General features: G+C 40.7%; 1 protein-coding gene across 2 annotated transcripts in view; it reads right to left on the reverse strand.

Moving 5' to 3' along the window:
• Window positions 1–409: 409 nt before the first annotated feature.
• The window catches only part of atad2b (ATPase family AAA domain containing 2B), a 67697-nt gene continuing 43027 nt past the window's right edge, over window positions 410–25079 (reverse strand). For both annotated transcript variants that reach the window (XM_084560688.1, XM_084560687.1), the window contains 4 exons: window positions 20501–21235; window positions 19285–19409; window positions 6735–6863; window positions 410–546 (listed from right to left, as the gene is read on the reverse strand). In XM_084560688.1, the coding sequence (XP_084416814.1) occupies window positions 505–546; window positions 6735–6863; window positions 19285–19409; window positions 20501–21235 (1031 nt within the window). In that variant the 3' untranslated portion in view covers window positions 410–504. The remainder of the gene's footprint in view (window positions 547–6734; window positions 6864–19284; window positions 19410–20500; window positions 21236–25079) is intronic.

Here is a 25079-nt window from a genome sequence, read left to right on the forward strand (position 1 = left end):
GCGCATTTCTGGTGCGTGTTTGCAGAAATGCATGCATACCCAAGTGATGTGTTGTAAGTGTGCGCGCGCTGCCTGCTCTGAAGAGAAGCGGCCAGGTTGTGATATGACATCGCCGGTCACCCAAAGTTAAGAAGTCTTCCCAAGAGCAGCATGGATAAAGGTTAGGATAGCACCCGAGTAGCACCAGGGTTGCCCGACACCATTGGTGTGTGTGTCTGTGTGTGCGCGTGCGTGTGTGTGACCGACACACCTCCAGGGGTTTGGTTGTGTAGAATGAGTCTGGATGTGGCCAGGTTCCTGAGACGATAGCACCATTGAATGTCTCTGTCCTCGTCCTCGTTTTGACCCCTCCCGAGCTCGAGGAGGGTGCTGGATTTTTTCTGCTTGTGTGTTTATCGTGTTGAGGGCTGGACTCAGAAGCTCCTTCACTCTCGCTCAGTCAGTTCGTGTGTGTCTTTTGTGGTCCCAGGCTGTTCAGGATCTACCTGATAGCCATCCTCCATCTCACAGGAATGTATCAAAATGCTGGATTCTCTCCTCCATTTCCTGCAGCACAAACAGAAAAACACACACAATGCTCACTCTCAAGCAGCACGGCGAACTCAGATGTGTGTATAAAGCATCTGTGCTGCACGGTTTCAATATTGCTTGGAAATTTCCCACAGCAAACAACAGCTTTCACCATGATAAATGATGTAAAATGAAGCAAAGCTGTGCTAGAATGAGACGGGCGATTTTTCCCAGCGTGAAAACAGCAGAGTTTGACACTGACTAAATCTGAACAGAGCCAAAGGAAGAGAGATGGATGTTAGCCTGCAACAGACCATGATTAATGCCTTGAAGATGTTACACTGTGTGCGTTCTCTCATCTGAATGGCTGAGTCAATGCGACAGACGCCGCTACAAGATACCGGTTTTAACAAAATTAAAAAATAAATTAAAAAATAAAACATCAACTTTATGGGGGGAAAAAAGGCAATTTTACACCTCTAAAGAGGGGGAAACTTTTTCAGGAAGGACCAGACGTTCACTTAAAACTTTTAAATCACACTCACCTACCTGTCACCATTGTAGAGAATAATGAACTAATAAACTACTAGCTATTAGCAGAAGGCCTTGAGTAAATCGAAATGTCTGTCTGATTACAGCCGAAATAATTAGTTTATAAATCAATCAGTCTGAAAAATTGATTAATTGTTTAATGTTTTAGCAAAAACGTCTCAGATACAGGTTTTCAAATACAATTATCAGCTGGATGTCTTAATCTTAATAAGAAGAAACCGATTGTCTTGGGTTTGAGCTGTTGGTTAAAGTCAACAAACTGATTATATATTTTATTTTCACTTGTTTCCTCTGAAAGGTCAGATTGGAAATGTTTCCGAAATGATTCATTCTCCAACTGATTATTCTATCGATTATTTTCCAAGCAGCTGAATAATCCTTTGGTTAACCTGCCACCAAATAACACAAGTTTTAAACTTTTATTTAAATATTTTCCTCACAATCACATATTTTAACATGAAATCTATTAATGAAGAAACTCCACATGCTTTTCATCACAAATGAAAAATGAATGAATTAAGTAATTAGAAAAGACGCTCTGTACTTTAGCCTGTCATTTATTAGCAAAGACACTTCTGAGTACGATTCAACTTCAAACGGCTTGTGTTGATTGCAACTGAAATGCAGCTTTATTTATTTATTTTTTCATCTTTTAGGGTCTTAGATCTATATCTGCTTACAACTTGTAAATGCACTGGAAAGCAGCACAGGTATGTTAGCTGTTAGCATCTGCTCTAGAGAGTCTTTGTTGAGTTCTTGTATGAGGACACGACAATGATTCCCAGGCACTGACCACAGTCTGAATACTGACTGCTGTCCTGTAGTCTTAAGGTTCACTTAATTTTTACGTTCATCTTAATTCAGAACAGCTGGGATGATTTGGACAGCACTTTTTCAGTTCAAGTGTCATTTCAGCAGTCGCCATTACTGGGGATGAATGTAAACACTGGAACATTTGAGTATCTACGCCATCAATTGCGCCGACGCATTGTTGTAGCCCTGGTTTGGACGGATTGAATGTTAGGGCTTTAAACCTTCTGTCCGCTGTTGTGCTTTTTGTTTAGTTTGATAGCTTTTCAATGGACAGAAACAGGATGAGAGAGAGGGGACAATGGGTGCAGCAAAGGGTGCAGGCCCTGTGCTAAATGAGACCATGTCCTGTCCATGTAAACAGTAATGCCTGGTTCAGCCAGAACACTGCAACAATAACTACTCACCATGTATACTTGTCTTTAACCATTAGTCAGCCAGTATGAAAGGTCTCTTCTTTCTCTTTCTCTCTTCTTTTTCAGGTGACGCACATCAGAGCACAGTGAAGCTTGAAACCAATCTAGCGTATCTTTGGCTATTCATTTAGGAATCAAAATTTAATGCAAACGACACCCAGCACGTCTTACAGCAGATTTTATGTGGCCACAGGACTGATGTAATACTGCATGTGATACCAGCCACTCCTCTAACTTCATTTACAACATCAATTAAGCACTTAGCGCTTCGTCCATGACCCAACAGCTATCAACACCAACTCACACAAACTGCAAACCCAGTGAAGCTTTGAAGAGTGATGCTGAACTGAATAAAATGAAAATACACCGAAAGCCTCAGCTCATCAGGCAGAAAGACGCGGTGTTTCAGACACATCTACACTCTTAACACCTGTGTTAGCAGTTTTCGCTGTACACCCACACTCCAGTATGTAAATAAGCTCTTCACTGCCTTGACGCCTTGCACTTCTGTGGTTTCGAGTTTATCTGCTTGAAGGCCTAACACCTTGTCATCCCGATGAGACAGCAGACAGTCTAACAAGCCTCTGTGTAACCAACACTACTCTCCCTCGCTGAGAGAAAGGGCTCTCCTTCTCTTACATGGGTGGCTGTTGACCTGTATGGCAAGGTCTAATTCCTGCTTGGCTCAACAGGTAAACTGCAGCAGTCGTATTTCCCACAGAGGCAATCAACTCTACGCATTAAAAAGCAATTGAGCCCATCTGCATGTCATAAATTTTTGAAACAGCCTTTAACTTATTTGTGTTTAAAATTGCTTTAGTCCACCCACCGCTTTTGAACCCATCTTATCTATTTCCGCTTCAGTTACAGATTTCCTCCATTTCCCAGATCTAATTTTCTGCTACCCCTGGGAGTCATCTGTGGTGTGTGTGTGTAGGTTAGCAGAGGAAAAAAAAACAAGAGTATTGTTTTTTTTTTCTTTGTTTTGAGAGAAAAGGATAGTCGAGATAGAACAATCTTTAGTTGTTCCGGGATGAAGGTGTTGTTTCACAAGCCACTGACAACAGACTCACTATGATGAAAGCCAGGGCATTGTGTTCTGTTCTGCAGAGGCTGCTGTCAATGGAGAAAGCGATTTCTCTGCCTTTTTTATGACGCCTTTTTCAACATCGGTACAAAAGGCCCTTGAGGGAAGGTCTCAAAAGATGCGCTGGCTCTTTAAATTTTGACTTCCTGATATAGAGCGCAGATGTTAATCGCTTAAACAGGATTCAAATGCCTTTACCTTTTCAGGAATATGGACAACGTAAGTAGGAGAACGAGTACATTAAATGACCTGCAGGCTATAATATTCTGCAGAAAGGACGTGGAAAAATAAGAGCAATAACCAATTATTAATGAAGTTCAACTAACTTGACCACTAGCATGTTCAACTCTGACACAGCACAGATAAAGGTTAAAGGTCCAGGGCTCTTACAAAGTATTTAATTGCTGTCTGAGACACAGGCAAAATATAACACTAGGCCTAGGGCTATAAGAACGCCAAGTTGTAGATGGAGCATGGTTGGCATGTTGCTGTGTACAGAGCAGATACGGTCCCTGTGGTTTTAACTGAAAGCAAGAAGCAGTCCACTCCATCTGCTAAAAGGTCAGGTCTTCTGGAAGACCGAGACAAGCCATACCCAGAGGAGGACGGGGGTAGAGTAACGGAGACAAATGTATGGACGCGCTCCATTTCACTCAGCTCTACAAGTTAGACACAAATACCAAGCGCTGCAGCGGAGCGCAACATTAAGTGGAAATGGCTGTATCCTCCATACCACACTCCATACAGCATGAGCAATGTGTGTCTGCGTGCTCACATTTTTGCATTCTTCGTGGATTTACAAGGTGATGACCTGCTACGGAGACGAAATGCGCGTTGGAAACACCGGCAAACAAAACACGTGCCAGATGAGCTGACATTTCTGCTCTCGAAACACCAATTTAGGCTGGCAGTATGAAATGAGCCCAGACACACACACACACACACACACACACTCCCCCCTCCACCAGCCAGCCTGTCGACAGGCGGCACCACCTGGCAGACTGCTCTCTCTCTCTCTCTCTCTCTCTCTCTGCCCCTCTCTCTCTCTCTCTCTTTGCCGCTTCCTCTCTCTGACATCCTGACAGCCAGCTCGGGCTAACAGCGCCAGGACATTGCCATTCCTGGCCCCCTGTCTGCATTGACATCCTACAGCAGCAGCAGCAGATGACCAGATGGGATTCCGGGAAAATATACACAGCAGCTTTTTTTGTATGGAACAATGTCAAAGGAGATTAGGAACAAAGAAAGAAAAAGTTACCTTATCCCGAGGTTCTTTCTTTAACCTTTACTCGGCATGCAACAGTTATATTATTTGTATTTTTTTCCAAAGAAAATGGGCTTAGTAATAGTTATCACACTTTAAGGAGTGTTAACCTCCTTTGTTATACAGGCTTAACTGTACTTGTAAGAAATATTTAATTGTAACTTTGTACCATACAGTGCCAAGAATATGATTTGAACCTGTCATTTTTTTTGACAGCAAAAGCCAAGTTATAGTTTTTAATCAAGTTCTGGTGGAAGCAGAGTAAATTTGACAATCCAAATAACATGAGCACTGTGTAGAATATACTGCGGAGCTCCCTTAAGAACTGTTTTGAATCCCAGTTCCTGCACTCACTCATGTTTGTATGTATCACAGACATTCAATACATTCTTTTATCTCACTTAGAGTCTCCACAGTCCTCATTAGGTCATATTCTGGGAGCAAAAAGGCCACTGATACAAAAATCCCTCCGTGTTGTATAATGACTCTGGTGACTGCCAAACACTATGTCTTGTTTCAGCCTGCCTCTGTGTGCATGGATATATATATATATGTCTAGTGTTCCAAAAGACTTCAAAAAGACAGTTATTCGCACGTATCATTTCTCCGCTTTTCCATCATGCCTGGAATGTTAATACTTCAATAAATGTTGCCAGTTTTTAAAAACCAATGCAACGTGTCACTTGGCATTGTGAAACAAATTACTTGGACTCGGCTATTCCGCCTGAACAAGGTCAATTCTGCAGGACGAAATGAAAAAAAAAAAGCTATAAAATGCATTATCTGTCCACCAGAGCATCTCACCTCAATAAATCCTTGAAGAACTACTAATGCTGCCTGTTTTCTAACCATTCTAAGAGAATGGGAGCTGCTGAATGGCTAGCAACGAGGTGACAGGGCAACTGTGTGCTGAAAAGATGAGCAGTTGGAGTCATAACACTGGGCTGCAATTACCAGTTTCTTTAAATATCAATAGATCTGTTGATTAGTTTTAAAGGATATTGTCTAATATGTCTTATTAAAAAAAAATATTGCAATTTTGAGACCTTGAGTTTTCTGTCATAGCAAAGCATGAAACGTTCTTCTTTCAAAAGTTGGAATCAATATCAACTACTTCATTTTGTGTCATCCAACAAGCCAACTTGCAGATAACGGTACAATCTACTGTCTTAATAAAAGCCCCTATCATGATGCTAGTCCAGCTATTAAAAGCTATTTATACAGTATATGGCACACAGAATAAGATCATGCGTTTTATTTTATTTCATTTTTTATCAGTCCGTCTGTAACTTACCATATTAACGCAAATATTGGATTTAGTGACACAAGCCTGTGCAGTTCATATACAGGAATACTAAATAAAATGCTTTTGAGACCCGGTATTCCATGGGCAAATGTGTGTGAATTTAAACAAATAAATCAAATTTATAGTAAACTGCTGACTTTCAATCTAACTTTGCTAGTTGTGCTTATAAAGTGAAGCTAGTTAACGTTATGTATGGAGCAATGCACAATTTATAGAACCGCTGTACACTGACTGTAGCTACGGCTACCTTTCGAGTGTTGGTGGATGGTCCCTTCAAGGAGGACGTTTTTACTGTTGTAAGGTAGCGGGGCTCCTAGAAGCGTTAGTGAAGGAAATAAAGGACAGGTGATTGCAATGTATTATTATAATAATGGAAACACTTACGTTATGATTTATTTTGATTAGTACATCAGGTCCACTATTGAAAACAAATGGTCCTGCACTAAGTCTTATCTTCACGAAGGTTGTGGTAGTCGAATAACAGAGAGCTGTTGATTCAACTATGTTTTCATTTTGGAGGTTGCAGTTCGTACTATTGAACTGTATTGAGTTGCACTGACACACATTTTAGTCATTGAGCTGGGCTGAATGATAGAAACACTTCACTTCAATGATCATCCAGTTGAATTACCACCTTTCTGACGGAGTTTCAACATAAACCGAACATTAGAACAGTCACGAAGCCGAGATTAGAATGCATTCATTTTCCCTAGTGCACCTAATGACCTGGCAAGTGACAACTAGACACTTAAAAGCACTTCCTAAATGCTAAACCAGAGTATGCCTGACCTCCAGTAGCTGGGTCTTGTCGTACTCTCGGCGGTGATGGTAGATACACTGGCTGAGAAGGGAGTACAGTCTCTCCAGCTGCTCCACGCTGTAGCCTTCACTCTTCTTCACCACCATATCCAGAAGAGCCTGTGGGAAATGATGCAAACAAAATATGATACACACCATACGCTATTCCTATGTGTCCATGAGAGGGAATGATGGTACAGACACAGACAGTTTGCACGGTGCTGAATAAGTGATGACAGAAGCAAAGCACTGATGTTGCTGCATGGAGATGCAGCATTTGGAGGTCAGCTCTACTCAAAAGCAATTAAGATCAGAGTGACAGCTAATTAAGGCTAATCATAATTAGAACCAAGTTTACATTTCACTGCTACTTTAATTAAAACATTCTGGACAGTCAAAGGCCCTTTTAATTGACCTGTTCCTCACATTCTACCCAAGCCACAGCCTGTGTGTATATGCGTGTCTATTTAAACACAGAGCTCATCAGAATGCATGGACTGAGACAGCAAAGGCACAATAATTAAAGTTATCATCACTGACATAAGGCAAACAGATAAACCTCAACAGAAATTAAATGGTGTGTGCGCGCGGGGGGGGGGGGGGGGGGGGGGGGGGGAGTGGACCACGTGTTAAACACATAAAATCAAGGCATATCATGATTAATAAGACATGGATGTTTGTCAGAGCCTCTCATCAGTAAGCGTCTGAGAGATAATTACAGTGAGCAAAAGAAAAATTGCGGAGGCAAAAAGGTTAGCGCTGTATTAATCACTGAACTCCATCTGACAATGATTTTTGTTAAATGACTGTTGATTAAAGGGAAACTAAGGCTTCAAATAAAGTGAAACTTCAATAGAAACTTAATCCGATGACAGGGCATGAGGAGGAGTTTAGCCTCAAGAACAATACCGGTTGGGAAGCCTTTCCTCTAGCAGAACATGAGCTGATACTGAGATCAGACAGTTAGTATTTCAACTGGTTCCAAGAAGCTCTTCACACACACGCAGGAGCAAGCACCACAAAACAAGGTGGTGTTGACGTTATATTAGCTTTATACTTAGAAAATGCTATTAAGTACCTCTGATTATGCTTTTACTTCCCGGAAAATACCACAGGATGTGACAGGGGACAGTATTAGGCCTTGTCAGAAATTATAATTTACTAAGAATGCTTCCCCTTTTCCACATTATTTCTGTCGTTGCATTACTTGTTTACTTACTACAGTTGTGTTATTACTTTTCGGAAAGTGAAGAAAAAAAAGGAATACTAGGCTGTTTTTCTTTACAAACTCATACGTTCACTGTATAAATAAAATGCTTAAATATTTAGCTTTCCTGTGAATCATTGAACTAATATTTAGTTGCATAACCACTGTTTCTGAGAACCACTTCAGATCTGTGCTACGTGGAGTCGACAGACTTCCGGCACCCTTGAACAGGTACTCCAGCCCAGGACGACTGCACTACATTCCACAATTCTTCTGCATTTATTGTTTTTGCCTCAGAAACAGCATTTTTGATTCTCACCCCACAATTTTTCTATTGGATTAAGGTCCGGGAAGTGAGCTGGCCACTCCATAATGTTAATGTTATTGGCCTAGAACCAAGATGCTGCTTGCTTACTGGTGTGTTTGGGGTTATTGTCTTGTTGAAACATCCATTTCAAGGACATTTCCTCTTTGGCATAAACCAACATGACCATAGTAGAAGAAAAATCACCATTTCATGATGCTTGCACCACCATGCTTTACAGTGTACTGTGGCTTTAATTCTGTGTTTGCGGGTCGTCTGACAAACTGCGCCCAATAAGACCCAAAAAGAACAAGCACAATTGCTTTCATCAGTCCAAAAAAAGGTTGCGCCATTTCTCTTTAGGCCAGTCAATGTGTTTTTTGTAAACTGTAACCACTTCAGCACATGTCAGTGGGATTTTAAGGGGGCTTCTTGCCAACAGCTTGGCTTCACAAAAGTGTAATTGTTGTGGTAGTCACTGGTAAATTTAGTCTTTGCCATTTTGGTTATTCTTCGATCCATTCAAATGGTAGTTTTCAGTTATCTTCCAAGTCTTTCTGGTTTTGGTTCCATTTTAAAGCATATGAGATCATTTTAGCTCAGCAGCCAGTCATTTCTTCATTTTTGTGCTGTTCTTCTCAGGAAGGTCTGGAACGACCCATTTAACTGCGATATTTAGAGAGAAATGCACAATAACCCACATGTACAGTATTTTCTGCCTTTGTCCTTAAATAAGAGCCCCCTGTTTGACAACTGTTTGTTGTTTTTTCACAGAATGAAAGACCTCAGTAACTGAACTTCACACTGCTATTATTTTGAACTCACCCCTTTCAATTAATGATTAAATTACACAGAATCAGCAGCATGCATGTCATGACTGTCAGGTTTGTTGGTTTTCTATTACCCTACTACATTTACTAGTAAATGATTTGCCAAGAAGCAATATCATTTCTAACAAAAACAGCGATTGATCTGGTTAGTGATGTTGGAATGCTATTATTTTGAACACAACTGTATATGTGAATGCCAATGACGATAGATCTAACCTGAAAAGGTACAGTATATTCACGATATGTTAATTTGATGGGTTTGATGCCAGTCACAATGAAACACGGCATTCGACTGAATGAAATGACCCATTTTTTGGTTTTAAACATCATTGGAAACATTGATATTTTCATGTAGAAAACTAACATATTATACCTTGAGCTCCTAATGAAATTAACAGTTTTTTTTCCATCTTTACTAAGATACCATTATCTATATAAATGTCTGAAAATAGTAAATTAACTTGTCTTTAAATATAGCAGTGAGAAGCCTTTCAACCTCTTCCCTCCATTGTATACCGTCACTAGAAACACATTTCCCCCACGTTTTCAGCTCAACTTTCAATTAATGGTCACCACATCGAACTCAACCGCCTGGAAACGTGACTTTGAGGAGATAATTGCTTTCAGATATTCACACTTCCATAACTTAATCTATATAGGAGGATTTGCTAGTAATATGCCTTTGACAAAAAAAAGCCTCCACCTGGCCAATCTAATAACTGAGTCCCCAGACAAATAAAGGCTACATACAGACGCTAAAAATACTGAAAAAAAATCTTTAATATTCAGAATTCATACAAAGCGATAATTGCCATTACACCGAGCTCCAAAATGTGCCTTCAGCTGCTCCATATTGAATATATTTTATTGGGGTCTTTTCTCTGCTTTTTATACATCAACTCTGGTCTATCTAGCATCAGGAGAGAGCTCAGGTTTCGGAGGGGACCAGATTGAGCACATCACAGTGATGTGCCAATTTTAAGAACACATGCACATAAAAGCTTTAATTAGCGTCATTTCAACCCATCTCGCATGTGTATTAATGTGAGCCAATTCTGCAGCCTTCCTTTCATCTAATGGTCACTGCCTTTCTTTCCATCTTTCATTACGGACTAAGTTAAGTGGATCTGAGTACTATATAGTGCACCTTCTCGCCTTTATCTATTCACCTCAAGCATTTTTAATGTTTTACAAAGCCTCCCGTGACCTCTTCTTCAACCCCCTTTCAGACAATGCTTTAGCACAACAACCTTTGCTTCCAATGTATTTCTCTTTTCGCTCTGTTCTCATTCGTGACTTTCCTCCTCCTGCAGTCTCCATCCCCTTTATTCCCCTCTTACAGTTACCAGGCTGATTGCAGCGGTGCACTTCCCTTTGTCAGCCTGATCAGGATGTTGGCGACAGCGTGGGGTAAATGGTGTGAGTGTGTCTTACACAGGCTCAGTGACTGAGTGAGCTCACAGCACACAAAAGGGCAGTAATCCCATGCATTAAAGACTACTACTGACATGGGCCATTTAACCTCACCCCCTCTAAACTCCCCGCTCCATCTTCCTCTCCCTGTCTTTACTCACATCCCTTACTCACAGCTCTGTCTATTCCCATGATTCTTAAGACCACAGATGGAACAGGAGGGGAGGGGGGTATGATTGCCGTGGCTTAAGGGAAGCAGAATAGTAATATATGGAGTAATATTGGTGCCATGGCCACACATGTCAAATTCCACAAATATAGTGGCAATCCTGAATATTTTCATTTAGATAAATGTTTAAGTCAGTATCAAGGATTAAATGAGGGAAGAAAATAAAGAAACTGTGAGAGTTCTCCCTTTTACAGTATTACAAAATTCCATCGTACAATTACAGCTGCAAGCTGCAGACATTTAGTATGAAAAATCCAACAGCAGTTATTTTTCTGCAAGAAAAGGTGAGTGGATCTGATATTCAAATATTTAATTGACTGGAAAAAAAAGGTAGCACCTGCGACAATGTTTGCATCTCTGAGAAATAAGTTCCAAAGATATACGTGCAGTTACCAATTACCGTCATAGGTGGCGTCAAAGCAAACAAAACAGAAATCTACGTTGAGATCAATATTGCCATTGGAAACATAAAGGGCAAATTTTATTGTAAACTGATGCCACCCTTCCAAAAAACTAATGTTAACCATACATAATTAGAACAAGTTGGAACATGTCGGCACAGAAATGATGGCAGTAATTGCCAGCAATGACAAAATGTGCAAAATGTTGCTCTTCCTTCAGGTTACAGGCATCTACCACACAAAGCCTTGTCCAAACAGTTGAATTGCTGGCTATGATATGGTAGAGGATCTTCTTCAGTCTCTGGAGGTTTTTCTAGCTACATGCATGTGTCTGTGTGTAAGAAAGAGACTTCCTCAGCACTGACAGAGAAAGGGTTAGCAGGCTGTGGGGGAAAAACAACAAGCATCTGAAACCCAACAGTCTCCGTCACAAGGGACTCTATTAAGCCTTCAATATCTCCCTCTAAAAGAACAATTCACTTCCTTCTTCCTGTTTTAGCTTAGATTCTTTGTCTCCCATACTAGCAAATGAATGAATTATAAATGATTCTGGTTCTTCTGTTACCGTGAAAACCACAAAAGCCTTTAGTTGGGGGCAACGGCTAGATATTGAGCCAGTTGATGGTGATTTGCTGATTAAAAAATATTCGGTAAGAGCGGCAAACAATGTGGCCCACAGGGCACTCGGTCACATGGGTAATGCAATATTGATAGTGTTACAAGGGTCAGGGACAATCATGATAAATCATATTACCATGGTCCCAGCACATTAAAATGAAATGCTGTTCCCTTTCAGTCGGCCATGTAAAAAGCTGCTGGAGTAGACAAATCATCTTAAATAGAGAACAGTGCTACAGTACTTCCAATATTTTATAGGAAAAAGTCGAGTCATCTGACAGCTCTTTATTTTAGTATGGAGAAGAAAGGGGTATTTAAAATCGTGTGTGGAAAGTTTGCGCAAACTGCGTAATTTAACGTATTGATCATATTAATGTCACGATATTGTAGGTGTTACTTTATTACATAAGATTTTAATGTGTGCTCTAAAGCATAAAGCTGAATTCAGATGTAGACCAAAATTATTAAATGAAAATAAATGTACATTATATTAATGGTTAATGTACTGAACTTTTAACTATATTCACAAGTCAATCATGATATAATTAATAATAAATCAATAAAGTAGTTACTTTTTTATCAACAGTGAGTCAGTAGGTGTTTTTCAAACTCTAACCAAGTCTTAAATTGAGTTCTAAGGAGTAAAACTGATCAATAAACACACCAGACCATGATAGTTTCTCTCTTAACTTAAAATGTCTCACTTCGTACATATTTTAGTAATAAATAAATAAATAAGGAATCTGAATGATTTTTAAAACTCCAAAAACAGCATCAGCCTGAAAAATCCAATATCAGTCCGACTATGATAGAAATACCCCTTTAGAAAGCAAGGAGATATCAGGGTATAGTTACGTTTGAGGAGGTCAAGGTACAAATAAGAAATAAATAAGAAATATAATGAGAGATGTAAAAAAATATAAATACATAACTTCAATTCTGCTGTTTCTGACGGGTTTTGGGGAGAAAAAAAAAAGTATTAAAGAATAAAGACTATAAAAAAAAAAATAGGTAGAAAAAAATAGGTAAGCATATGAAAAATAAGGCCTGTGGTACCCTGGCTACAGGAAAGAAATGTAATATATTACAGATTCAAGACAGAGATCCAATATCACCAGGTAATAAAGGAGGAGAACCCCTAGCACCGACTTCTTTACATGGACCGGCCCAAGCAAACCGCATGCCCTAGCAAAATTACCTCATGGATATGTGTTTACAAAGCAAATGCAGAGAAGACAAAAATGTCATTTAGAACAAGTTCGGGTCAAGGTTAGGGATAGGATTAGCGATTGAGCAGCTATGATTAAACTTAGGGTATACCTCAAGGGAAATAAAGGTTAATCAATACAATGTCCTTTGCATGTGCAGTGTGCTTTGTATGTGTGTTGGGGAGAAACGTGCTGAGCAGGCAGCAGGTTTGCTTTGCATTATGAGAATATTATTTTCAAAAATATACAGAAGCTGGACACATCTCGGTATGAACAACGGATTTCTGTTATCAAGGGATTTTGAGCAGTCATGTGATGGGGCTTGTATTTTGTTACCACAAGCCTACTTTCACATTCAGTTTAATTGGTAACAGAGAGTGAATCAAAGGCATGCCAGGCTTGAGAGTAATATTAGTTGGATAATATTTCCAGCATTTCATTTTATTTTACCTGAATTGGAATCCCACTCAGCCTATTAACTAGCAAATGTAATATCATCTTAACAGTATGGTGTCCCCTCAGGCTCTTGCTGCATGTTTCTGTTTCTGCAAACCTTCACAGTGAAGTACTGAAAAGGCCATTCTGTTGGCTGCTATTAAGTCGACAAAAGTAAAGCCAAGTATTTAAAATTACATTTTCATTTACTGTAAAGCTAATCAGAAGCACAAATTCTGCATTATCAAAAGCTGTTGTGGATATAAGCCGAGTGTTGACCGAGATGCATGAGTTGAGCAACCTGCAAAAGGGCATAATAAATCACCTTGAAGGCTTGGCAAAGAGTGAAAACCAAGACGGAATATGAAGAATATAACAGAGACTGGTATGTTTATGTTGTGTGAGCTTATTGACATGACTGGCCCTTACATGCATGGCCAAAAGGCACAACTATGCGAGCGCAATTACAGACAAATTGCAGCACTGTCAAGGCCATCAGTGGGAATGAATGGAAATAAAAGAAGCACTTCAAATGTCATCTATTTTTATTGACAATCAAACACTAGTCCAGCACTACTATTACGCTGTTCTCCTTTGAATCGACATGTGGCATGGCTACTTCGCCAGAGGGGCCCCTGCTGTTATTAGTACTAAAAATGAAGGAAGATGACAAACTTAAATAGGGCCATTTCTGTTGACAGGCCTCTCTAAAACAGGAAATCCTGACATGCTGTAAGATGCTAAGCATCAAGCCAAGAGACTCCATACTGCCAGCAACTAGAAACACTGGCTTTTTAGGCAGCTGCTGGAGAAAACAACAGAGAAGACGATAATCTGTGTGTTCTTGGTAAGATGGAGGAAAAATTGCAGGGCCAGATTGGATTTCTTGTTACCGAATTCTCATCTGCAATCGTCAGCACCACTTCTCATAGCCCATCTGTGGACAAGTGTCTGATCATTGATGAAAGAAAACAGCTGAGAATAAGATATTTTGGAGTAGTGAGAGAAACGCGCCTCAGGACCTATTTATTCATGATGAGGAATTCATTTTGATCCAGACAGCATCAAGCACCATTTCAGTGAAACTGGCAATAACAGAACTTGATTTTACTAAGTGAATCAGAGCAAATAACTGCGCCGTGGCTCTAAAAGGCGGGGTGTGAATATTGAAATAATACCACCTCTGTCCTACAGGCTTTGAGTGTAGGGTCTGTGAACAAACTCATAACACTCAGATGTATTTAATTCCAGAGAGGTTTCAGAGCCTCTTCCATCAAGTTAAAAGTCAGGAATAATGAGCCCTCCACAATCAATGAATATGACTGAAGAGAGAAGGAACAGTGCGCCACTCACTGTGGGCCCCAACACGCATCAGGCAACATGCCAGTCCCAGCCGTGCCAGCAAATATCTGCTTAAATGGTGACTCTTATCCCGCGCACCGGAAATTCAATTTGTTCCGTAAGCCTGGGATGAAAAAGCAATTATTCACAGTCCTCTCTTCTCACAATCTGTTTCTTTAAGATATCTCCTGCCTTCCCCCCCTACTAAAAAATAAAACTCCAGATTAGTGCCGTGTGTGGCTGTTCATGGGGGCAGCCAGTTGAAGCACTAAAATCAAGCCAACTAAAAAGCCTGTCAATCAGATTGAAAGACTGAGTCAAGTGCAGCAAGACAAGATGTGTATCCCCCACACCCACCCACCCACCCACCCACCGTCCCCATCATCCTCACGGGACACGGGTAAAAGTCACTAGATAATGGCTTGATAGTTGGATGTCACTTTGGAGCATGGGGGAAAGAAGTATGCACATGTCAGAAGAACACTTCTTTTACACCAATTACACTACACGCTGCGCCCTAAAACCGACCCCCCCCCATCCGATCAGTGGGAAGTGCTGTCAAGGGAGCCCACTGAGCCGAGGCTCCAATTTACACTTGGGGTATTAGGTGGGACCCATAGCGTGACACTAAAAAGTACAACAGTGTTACTTGAACGCATCCTAGGACGAGCTGGCAGATTTAGCGAAGCAGAGAGGAGCTCATGTTTGAGTCATAACCTTGTTTCCTTCAGACTTTGCAGGGAACAACACCTGTTGATTGAGAGGACACGGTCTGGGACTGTAATTGGCTCCTTCCTACGTTCACAAATAAAGGAGGCAAAGTGTTGATGGTGGAAAGACGGAAAGGAGCGAAACGGTGGCGTAACTGTGGTATGAATGGAAAGGAGGGATAAGCTTAAGAAGTTAGGAGTTATCCAACTGAGAAGGGCAGTGTGGCAGCATCAACTCTAAAACAGACCTATAGATCTTGAGGAAGCTTAAGACCGGTCACCCATGATTGAACTTCACCATCCTCCATACCTTAAATCCCATTCAACAGAAAAAGAGTATTTTCTGCAACGAAGGCCCCAGTGAAATAACGTCAGATTTCAAATTTTCCAAGCACCAACTCTGCTTAACCTTTTCTATGTGTGAAAGCTACACAATAGATGGAAGACAAGGGGATTAGTTAATACCAGCAGCAGAAGGCGTCTAAGATGAGCACCACAGAGCACCTGCGATATGACATTTCTCTTTCTCTCACTTTCTCTCACTCGCTCGGTACGTTTTTCTCTGTGACATAGGACCAGCAAGACGATGGAAGAACAGATCTAGTTACCTGAGCTGGCTCACTAAAAGCAACATAAACGGTTTGTCTTCAGAGGAAGCTGGCCTGAGCTGATTGTCGTATACTGGCTCATTCCTTCGGCTAATTTTGCTCATAAACGTTTGAGCACAAAAGGTAATTTTGTGCAGCAGGCTACTTAGAAGGACACATTTCTCTGATCTCTCAATTATTTCAGGTCAGCTTACAGCTTACCTGCCGGCAGAACATCACTATTTTATAAATGAAATGCCAAAGAAAAAAAAAGAAAAAGGAAAATTGCTGATGACTCATCGGAATAAAAAAAGAAAGTAAGGCTATACCTCAAGAGTGACCTTAACTTTGGTTTTATTAAAGGACAGGACCAGATTTGGTCATTTATAGCAAGAAGCTAATGAAAGGTTTGAATCAAAATGCTAAAAAGACACTCAATACTTCCGTGTACAAACTAGAGTGTGTTTTTGTGCAATCTGGGGCACCAATCAAGACCATAGAAATTAACCACAGCGGTTTCATTTAAAAGGCACCCTTTGCCCACCGTGTCAACAACATTATAACAACAGCAAGCACGCATGTGAACTTAAATGAGACAAAAACAAAAGCATATTGGCAACGTTTTTAGATTACAGCTCTTCTTTTCAATAATCACAGTTAATTAGCCAGTTCTGAAATATGACAGTTGGCCACAGCTGGCTCTGCTGCAACTAATAAGACTATATTCCAACATTTTTCTTACCTACTGGTGGGATGTGGGGCATTTCTATTTAATGAAAATTATCCATCCTTTCTTTAAAAGCTTTAGTATTTTTTAATTTTGGAGAGTGCTACTGGGTTCAAGTGCTCCAACATATCAACAGTGATATCACCACTAAAATAACTGAATGCCTTAAGTAATCAAGATCACAAAAAAGGACCACAGGCATTTTGTTTAATTGCATTTTCCCCCATAAAGATGTTCATCTTTGCGTTACCAGAACATTAGTTAGCTACAGGTCACACCACCTGTTAAGTCTCCAATCCATAGCCGAGCACAATGACAAATCACTCCAGCTGTTACATCCGTCATGGTCTGAATTAGAATGATGGCTGTGTAAAATCAAGCACGATGAGGATGAGGCATGGAGCGGGGTCTTAAAAAGTTAAAATCCTCATGGCAGATTTTCCATGGGGTATTTCTTTGCTAATTATTTGAGAATTAGTGAATCCGGCCCTGAGGCCAACGCCTTTTGAATTTTAGCGCTATTCTTAATTAAACATAATGAACCTGTCGACAAACGGTGCCACAAGAAAACAAAGTTGCATCTGACAGTACAGTGAAAGATTAACAATAATCACGTTACATATATCTGGGTGTAAAACGTATGCCAAAAGGGAAGTCGTTTGTATGTAAGTTGCCATTATTAAACCGTGTGTTTAAATTCGAAGTTGCTTGTTAAAGCTAGGGGCTCTGGCAATTCCCAGTGCTACAGTACTCCAACACAAAGGGGCAATGAATAAATTATAACAATATATAAATATGTCCACATAACCACATATTTTACTAAAATTGACGCTAATCAGTGAAATAAGACTAGAAGAAGAGCCTATAAAACATACATTTATATCAGTTCTCCTGTCAAAGTCTCCACTTAACGTTCATGCAATGCAATAAATATTTTTATAGCTTATGCTTTCATAACTTTAATCAGGGTTTCTGCAGGTTTGAGCAAGTAAAATTTAAGACTTTTTAAGACCTTTTTAAGACCATTATAGGTTAAATTTAAGACCTACTCGAAGTACAAAAAATTAGGAAAATCAGAGACCCAGAATAACTTTTAAAATAATACTTAATAATCAACTATCCTCTTGACGTGATTTAACATGCACTGAGACATGTCCCAACCTCCTACATCTAATGTGCCATGAATAGTTTTGTAATGGTTTTGTAATATTTCAATGGAATTAAACAGCTTTGAAACACATCGCTGTAGACCACTATAGAACTTGGTTGACACAGCCATATTGGCAGGAAACCTCTGAGGAAAAATTAATAGAGCCAGTGGTGATTTCCTTCTAAGGACTGTTCAGCACATAGTTCAGCCAAACAACGAAATCATTTCATTCAAGCTGTAACAGCCAGTTTTACATGGAGCAGTACCAGTTTACGCCACACGGTGGCGCCTCCTTTGTTTTCATCGCTTAGTTCAGCAGGTGTCACTCTTGTTGCATCCGTCTCTTTTCTTTTACTTTCTCAATCTCTGTAATGTGGACGCAGGTGAAGGCTACAAGCCATGAACGTTTTATTATCTGTTATTATAGTGTTCTGTAATGAGCCGTGAGACCTGCTTCATATGGTTCTGTTTAACAAATGTATTGAGCTGAAATCCCTCCACTTCGTCTCCTGCCTTGCTACTTCATGTTGAAGCATACTACTAGCAGACGTGGCTAAGCTTCTCTCCAACTCCACGTTACAAAGCCAGCAATCATTAAACTTACATTTTGGGAATTTCCCAAGTTAACAACGAGGTTCATGTGACAGAAGAAGTCTCCAATCCAAAAGGAGGCAAAAATACATAACGCTAACAAACGTTACGTGACGATAAAATCTCCCCGCTTCGCCTGCGCAGTACGACCGGACCAACCTCGGTGCAGCAACACGTTACAAACCGGGCTGAACACTGGATTCCACTTCCAGGTCTCATTTGTAGTTTAATTTCGGCGTACTGCTAATAGTTATATTTAATAAAGAACTACACAGAACACATGGAACTAACTGTGAATGCCACCGACGCATTGAACACAATGCGAATGAAGCGGTAAATGGACTTAAGGATTTAAGACTTGACGAAATGTAATTTAAGACCTACGATGCAAAATATGCTCATATTTAAGACTTTTTAAGGCCTTAAATTGGCATTATCAGATTTAAGACTTTTTAAGACTTTTTAAGACTCCGCGGAAACCCTGTTTAATGCCACATTGTATAATTTGGATAATTAATCCTTGCATTCACATAAAATAAATGGGAAAGTTCAGGTGTCACTAATAACATTAAAGATTGCTTTATCATATTCACAACACCGGGAGTCTGACAATGACACATCTAAATGGAATGGAGGGATTATTACCTCAATTATTTACACCCACGGTTTTCCTGCTGTGATATGTCAAAATGTCTGTATTGATGTTGTGCAGAAGTGGATTCAAGGGAAACAAGAAAAGAAAAGTTTTTTGTTGCATTTCTTTTGTGATGATAATAATAATAATGTTTACCAAAAGTCGCTGCTGGTCAACCACTACTGGAGGACGGGGAGGGACTGGTTGCGGCTCTTCCTCTGCCCCTTCAGCGGATCCCTTCTGCTGCTCCGACAGGCTCCACTTCCTCACTTTGGAACCATCTATGACAAGATAAATGCATGATTGATGGAAGGAACATTAACAAAGGGAGATATAAAACATTTAAGCTGTAGGACTGCGACCAAAAATAACCTAACCAGGCCAGCTAAATTTGAGGCTCAATTTTGCTCTTTTCATGAAAGACTGAACAGCACAAATGGACAATTTCAAGGAAAATACATTCAAACTGCCATGGCTGCAAGATTAATGGGAAACTACAGTATAAAAAAGAAAATCTATTTGAAGCTACTAGCAGCTATTGAGTGCACAGTATTTCACATCTGGCTTATTTCCTGTCCATTTATAACAGCGTTCAAGAAACGCTTTGATGGAAACAAAAGGCCTGGCTCAGCTTGTGACTAGAGAGGGGGGCAGAGGAGCTGGGTTGTCAGTTGGTTAAGGAGTCGCAGTTTGTTTGTGTTCTGTTGTCTGATCGTGTCTTTCTCTGATGGCTTCTCCGTCTTTTATCTGCACTACTACCACAATCTTCCAGCTGGCCTCTGCCCATTACAAGCAAAAACACAGGCCCATAATCAAACACAAACTTATTGGCCTTCTCCAACACAAACACTACACTTTAGCAAAAGGCTTATGGCAAAGAAACTAAATCCATGTCAGAGTCAGAGGAGGAATGAACAAATATTGCTGATGTTTTATGGGGAAAAAATCCATCCTGGGATCAGAAGACGTGTCTACAAATGCACGCATAACTTTCAAACCCCTGGAGTTTCTCTGTGGAATGCATCATCTGCTACGCACAGTATTTTCTATGCTATGTGACTTATGTTGCATTATTCATGTCTTCTGTCCTATTTTAAAAGAAGCATATAGCAGAAGAGCTGGATGATAATCAAAAAAGAAATGTATCATAAATAAGTGGTAGGCGATGCATTGGTTGGATGTGCACGAATAAACACATTTAGTTCATTTTGCCTCAGCACAAATAGAACTGAACAATTAGGAAGTACAATTAATAGAAAAAGTAACTTTAAATGCACTTTTCTCAAAACAAACATTTGCATTTTTAAGTATTGCTACAGGCAGGAAAACTAATTAACCAAATGTGCTAATGATCCTACATGTAGCTTAATACCTTGTATATCTTGATCTTCCTCAGCAGTATCTGTCCCTGCCCTCCCATCCTGGGGATGGTGCTCCTGAGTTGGTTTGCTCTCATTTCTGTCTTTGTGCTCTTCCTGTTCTGGCATATTCGAGCCCTCAGCTTTGCTTTGAGGAGTCCTTGTCTCTGCCTCGCTGCTCTTCTTGAGGCCCTCTGAGTCTAGGCTATCCATTGACTCATTTCCATTTACACAGTCCACTTGAGAAACTAGGAGACCCACAGTGTGCTTGGGCTGGACCTCAGCGTCTGAGGACTCGGACGTTTCAATCAAAGGCTGGAAAGCCTGTTTGGCCTGGCTCTCCCCATCTGCAATGGGCTGGGAACTGCCTCTGAGGCAATGTGGCTCGCTGTGTTTCTCTGTGTTCTCAGACTCTGCCTCTTTGGCTGTGGGCTCCTCCTCCTTAGGTGCTGGCTCCTCTCTGGCTTCATTGGCATCTGGAGGTTGAGAAGGAGCTACAACAGGGGGTTCATTGGAGCTCTCCTCCTCTGTGGATGGGGCATGGGGATGGTGGCCATTGGGCTGGGGACCTGTAGTATCACAGGAGGATTCCTCATCCTGAGTCAAACACGAGTCACTGGGCCCTGCAGCTTCCGCTTCTGCCTCTGGCTCCTCCTCGTCCTCTTCTGTTCCTTTCTTGTAGTTCTTCTTCTTACGTATGATGCCCCGCCCCCAGGAAGGCCGCCGGCGAATCTTCCGCTTTATATGATCTGCAATAGAGAGAAAAGAGACAGAAACACTATTAAATTCAAAAAGGACAAAACATTCATTCAAATTTCTGCACAACTCAAGAAGAAGTGAAGAAAAGTATGTGTTGTTGAGGCAGCTGATTCCTATTACCAACATTCAAATCACTGTTCACCGTAAAAGTCAATACAGGAAGTTTTTGGGTTAATATAAGATACAGCAATGCAAGAAATATATATTTATTCACAGACCCAATAGTTTTTCACTAGTCCATCTTCTAGTAGCAAAATATACCGAAGAGTACAAAAAAGTAGGTGGTATAGATTGCAGGGGAGAAGCAGACAGAGGCAGCAGTCTTGCTATATCATGAATGCTGGACACTAATGACAACAGATGGTGCTTGGGGTTTTAAGAGGAAGGAGCAGACCAAAGCCTGCTCTCTGAAAGTGCAGTAAAAGTGCCAGAGCTAGCCAGCAAGAATGCTAAATGCAATGAAACTTCAAGCCATTTGCTTTCATTTACCGCTTGTCCAAATGCAGACACAGACCAGACCAACAACATCAGAGTGAAGAGCAGATGCAGACTGTGAATGAAAAAAAACCAAAAAAAAACGCAGCGTTTACCAGAAGTGAGATTTGAAGCCGTGTAGCATAATCTAAAGCATACCGTGACCTGCCAAAGACACACACGAACGTTCTTCACATTTTAAAAAATTCCTAAGGCCCATCCAGCAGCTTTGACGCTGCATAATTCAAAGTAATACCAGGATAAAAACAGCAACTCTTTCATAAAACTCCTACCTCCTACAAGGAGAATACTAAGGCTGTGGATCTGGCCCTTGGATCACTTAGACACTTCACAATTCATGACGTTCTGCCATTATTATTCTGCTGAGGGGCATCGGAATTATCAAAATCTGCCAAATTGGGATCGTATGCAAAATCAATATGCAAGCCTGGTCCTCGAAGGACTTAATGATCACGACTCCTTAATTCCGCAGAGATGGCAGTGTACTGTGCGAACTCACTGAAGTTTGTGCCTTGATACTCCAGCCTGTCTCCATTGTATCAACTGTGCCTGCAAAGTCTGACAAGAAACCATGATACGCCTGCATGCTGCCTGTCAAATTTCCCCTCGCTCCCCGATGCTTTTAGCCAGGTTTCATCTTTCCACTCCAAAGATGTGATTATGCACACTGTACGTGCATCAGATGAAGGTAGAAAAAAAAAGAAACCTTATGTTAAGCACATGTCAACGGCGGGAAGGGAGAAGGAAAAAGAATCGCATCAACTCGGTTATATTTGGTCTCTACAAAAAGGGGATAATTAGTCATAATTAGTCAGCCGGCGGTTGATGATGGGCTCTTTCGTAACAGCGTTCTCCACTGACCCTCTTAATGAACAGCCGGGCATTTCATGTCAGTCACAACCTGACAACTCAGAAGGGAATAAAGTGCACTTAATGTCCGCGACTGCTGTACAATTATTGTCACAAATAGCACTTTACATGTCTTTGGGCACTGGATACGTTTGGGGATGTATCATATGCACACTCACGGATTTATGTGTATCAATATCTTGGGCATTAAAGCACCAGCGCACATCATTACAGTATATTTTTGCATCGATTTCCTGTCAGTGAGAATTAAAATTACATCTGCTTTGCTCAAAAAGTGAAAACTCTTTTTCCCTAGCTATTTAAACTCACACTGGAAAGCACTTAAGCGCTGCCTTGAAATTTTTACTGCATTCTCCATTTATTATACACAAGAGTTCAAGTTCTGCTCGTGCAAGGTATTCCATCACACAAGGGGACTAATGGACCCCTTTCAAAAGCTGAGTTAGTAGCATTCTGCATGCACAATAACTTAGAAAATATTTGCCGGTGTCACACAGTCATCAACAAAGACTGGTATTCAAGAAAATTGTCTCATCTATTCAGAGTTTTGACCATTTTTCAATTGTAGCGTTCAGAATTTAGGGGTAATCTACTGTCAACATGCGATGTCCAGCAATTAGTCATAGCTTGGCTTTGTTCGATTTCAGAGGAGAAATATAACTTCCTGCTTTAAGTTTCACGTTTATTATAGAAAAAGAACAATGTCTTTTATTAAAACAGCCAAGTAAAGTAAAACTTTGCCGCTATTATTCTGAGAAGAACATAATACGCCCAAGACGCATAGTGGCCAATTTTCTGCTGACCCCTCATTTCCCTTTTAACCCCCTCTGGATACATTCTTCCCTTCAATCTTTTTTCCACTCACACGGACCAAAACAAACAATTCAGTGAAAGGTCTTAGTGGGGTCGGCTATCACCATCGAAGCTATGAAGCATGCTCCTGGGGGAGGGAAAGGTGAGACAGAATGGCAGCAAATGACTCGTCATAGTCAGCTCTTAAATAATGCATGAAAATTGTTCGAGCATGAAGAGCCAACCACAGAGGGGAGATGTGCTGATGGGGCGGGAAGAAGGAAGGGAAATAGAGAGAGCCGGAGCACTTTGTAATAATTAAAAGTGCCTAACCCATACAAGATTTATGTAGTGGTAGAAAAAAAATCTTTGCCATCACACATAGGTGTCAGAACAGTTTGTGCGCGCACGCTTACACATGGACAAATACGGCTTTTGAGAGAGAAGGGCCCGGGAGACTGCTATCCAAACTGCCAAACAAGCAAGTATTAAATAAATAAATCAGTCCAGTGACACCGGTGGGCAATTCAGCAGCGTGCTCTGGTAATGCCTTTGGGTGGAACTGCGAATCAGTGTTTCTGATTCACTGATTTCTTTATTTAATAATTCGAAGTACTGGGTAATGGGATCGCCACTCACTAAGAATGTAGTGTAGAAGAAAGGACAAAGGAAAGAAAGGGAGAACACTGAATCTTTTGTACTGTTTTCTTTCTGTGTATCAAACACCATTAAACCAGTAAAAGCCTTGTCAGAATTATCCCAATAAATACCTATGTCGTTTATGTTAACTTTGAAGCTCCACATGCTGTTAGCAGTGTGCTGTAGGCTATTTATTACTTTTATGTTCCAATGACACACAAGCCCATAAAGTCAAGTGTATGCATCTCTGATAGATTCTGATGGTAGGTCTGTGGGCTCACTGCCACATTATCATCAGTCCCAACTCATACATACTGTATACGACAAAGCTAGTGAAACAAATCTAGGTAATAAATCCAGTTAAGCTGGGCTTAGACTACATTACAGGTGCTTTAAAACCCTATATGATTTTGAATTCTGGTTGCACTGAGAGGTTGATAAGCTCATGTGTTTATGTTCAGTTCTGTTAGTTGACATTGAGGCTATGGTTGGAGGATGTGTGTTCATGCTCCTGTTGTCAGTGAATGCACCGTGCGAGAGACCAAGGTTACGCGAGAGCAGAGAGTTTTCCAAGCGACAGTAACATATCAGAAGTGCCTGACTGACGGTGTTTCTTGTGTTGGCGTGGGCTACGGTTGACAGTAGCCCGGGTTCAAGCTTCAATAACCTTGCTGAAAAGCATCTGTAGCAGAGGCTACAATATTGTAGGACCTGGAAACGGTAGAGCAACATACACTACAGGATACCATTTAGATCACTGTACCAGATCAGGAAGTCTTGAGTGTACCAGAGGATGTATAGTGGATAACATGGAGACTGTGGTGCAGCCACTTGCCGTGAATCTACTGATACACATGCTAGACTGCTAAGTGACGGTAACGCATGGTGGAAACAACAGCTGTTCAAACCAAAATATGGAGAACAACAAGTTGCTGTAATTTCAAATACATTGAAGTGCAAAAAAACATAAAAAGGGGGATGAGGATGTTTGAGGAAACATAGTGAGAAGTAGACATGGGTTTTTAACCGTGAGTTTAA

The sequence above is a fragment of the Chelon labrosus genome, assembly GCF_963514085.1.
Source record: "Chelon labrosus genome assembly, chromosome: 14".
Lineage (NCBI taxonomy): Eukaryota > Metazoa > Chordata > Actinopteri > Mugiliformes > Mugilidae > Chelon > Chelon labrosus.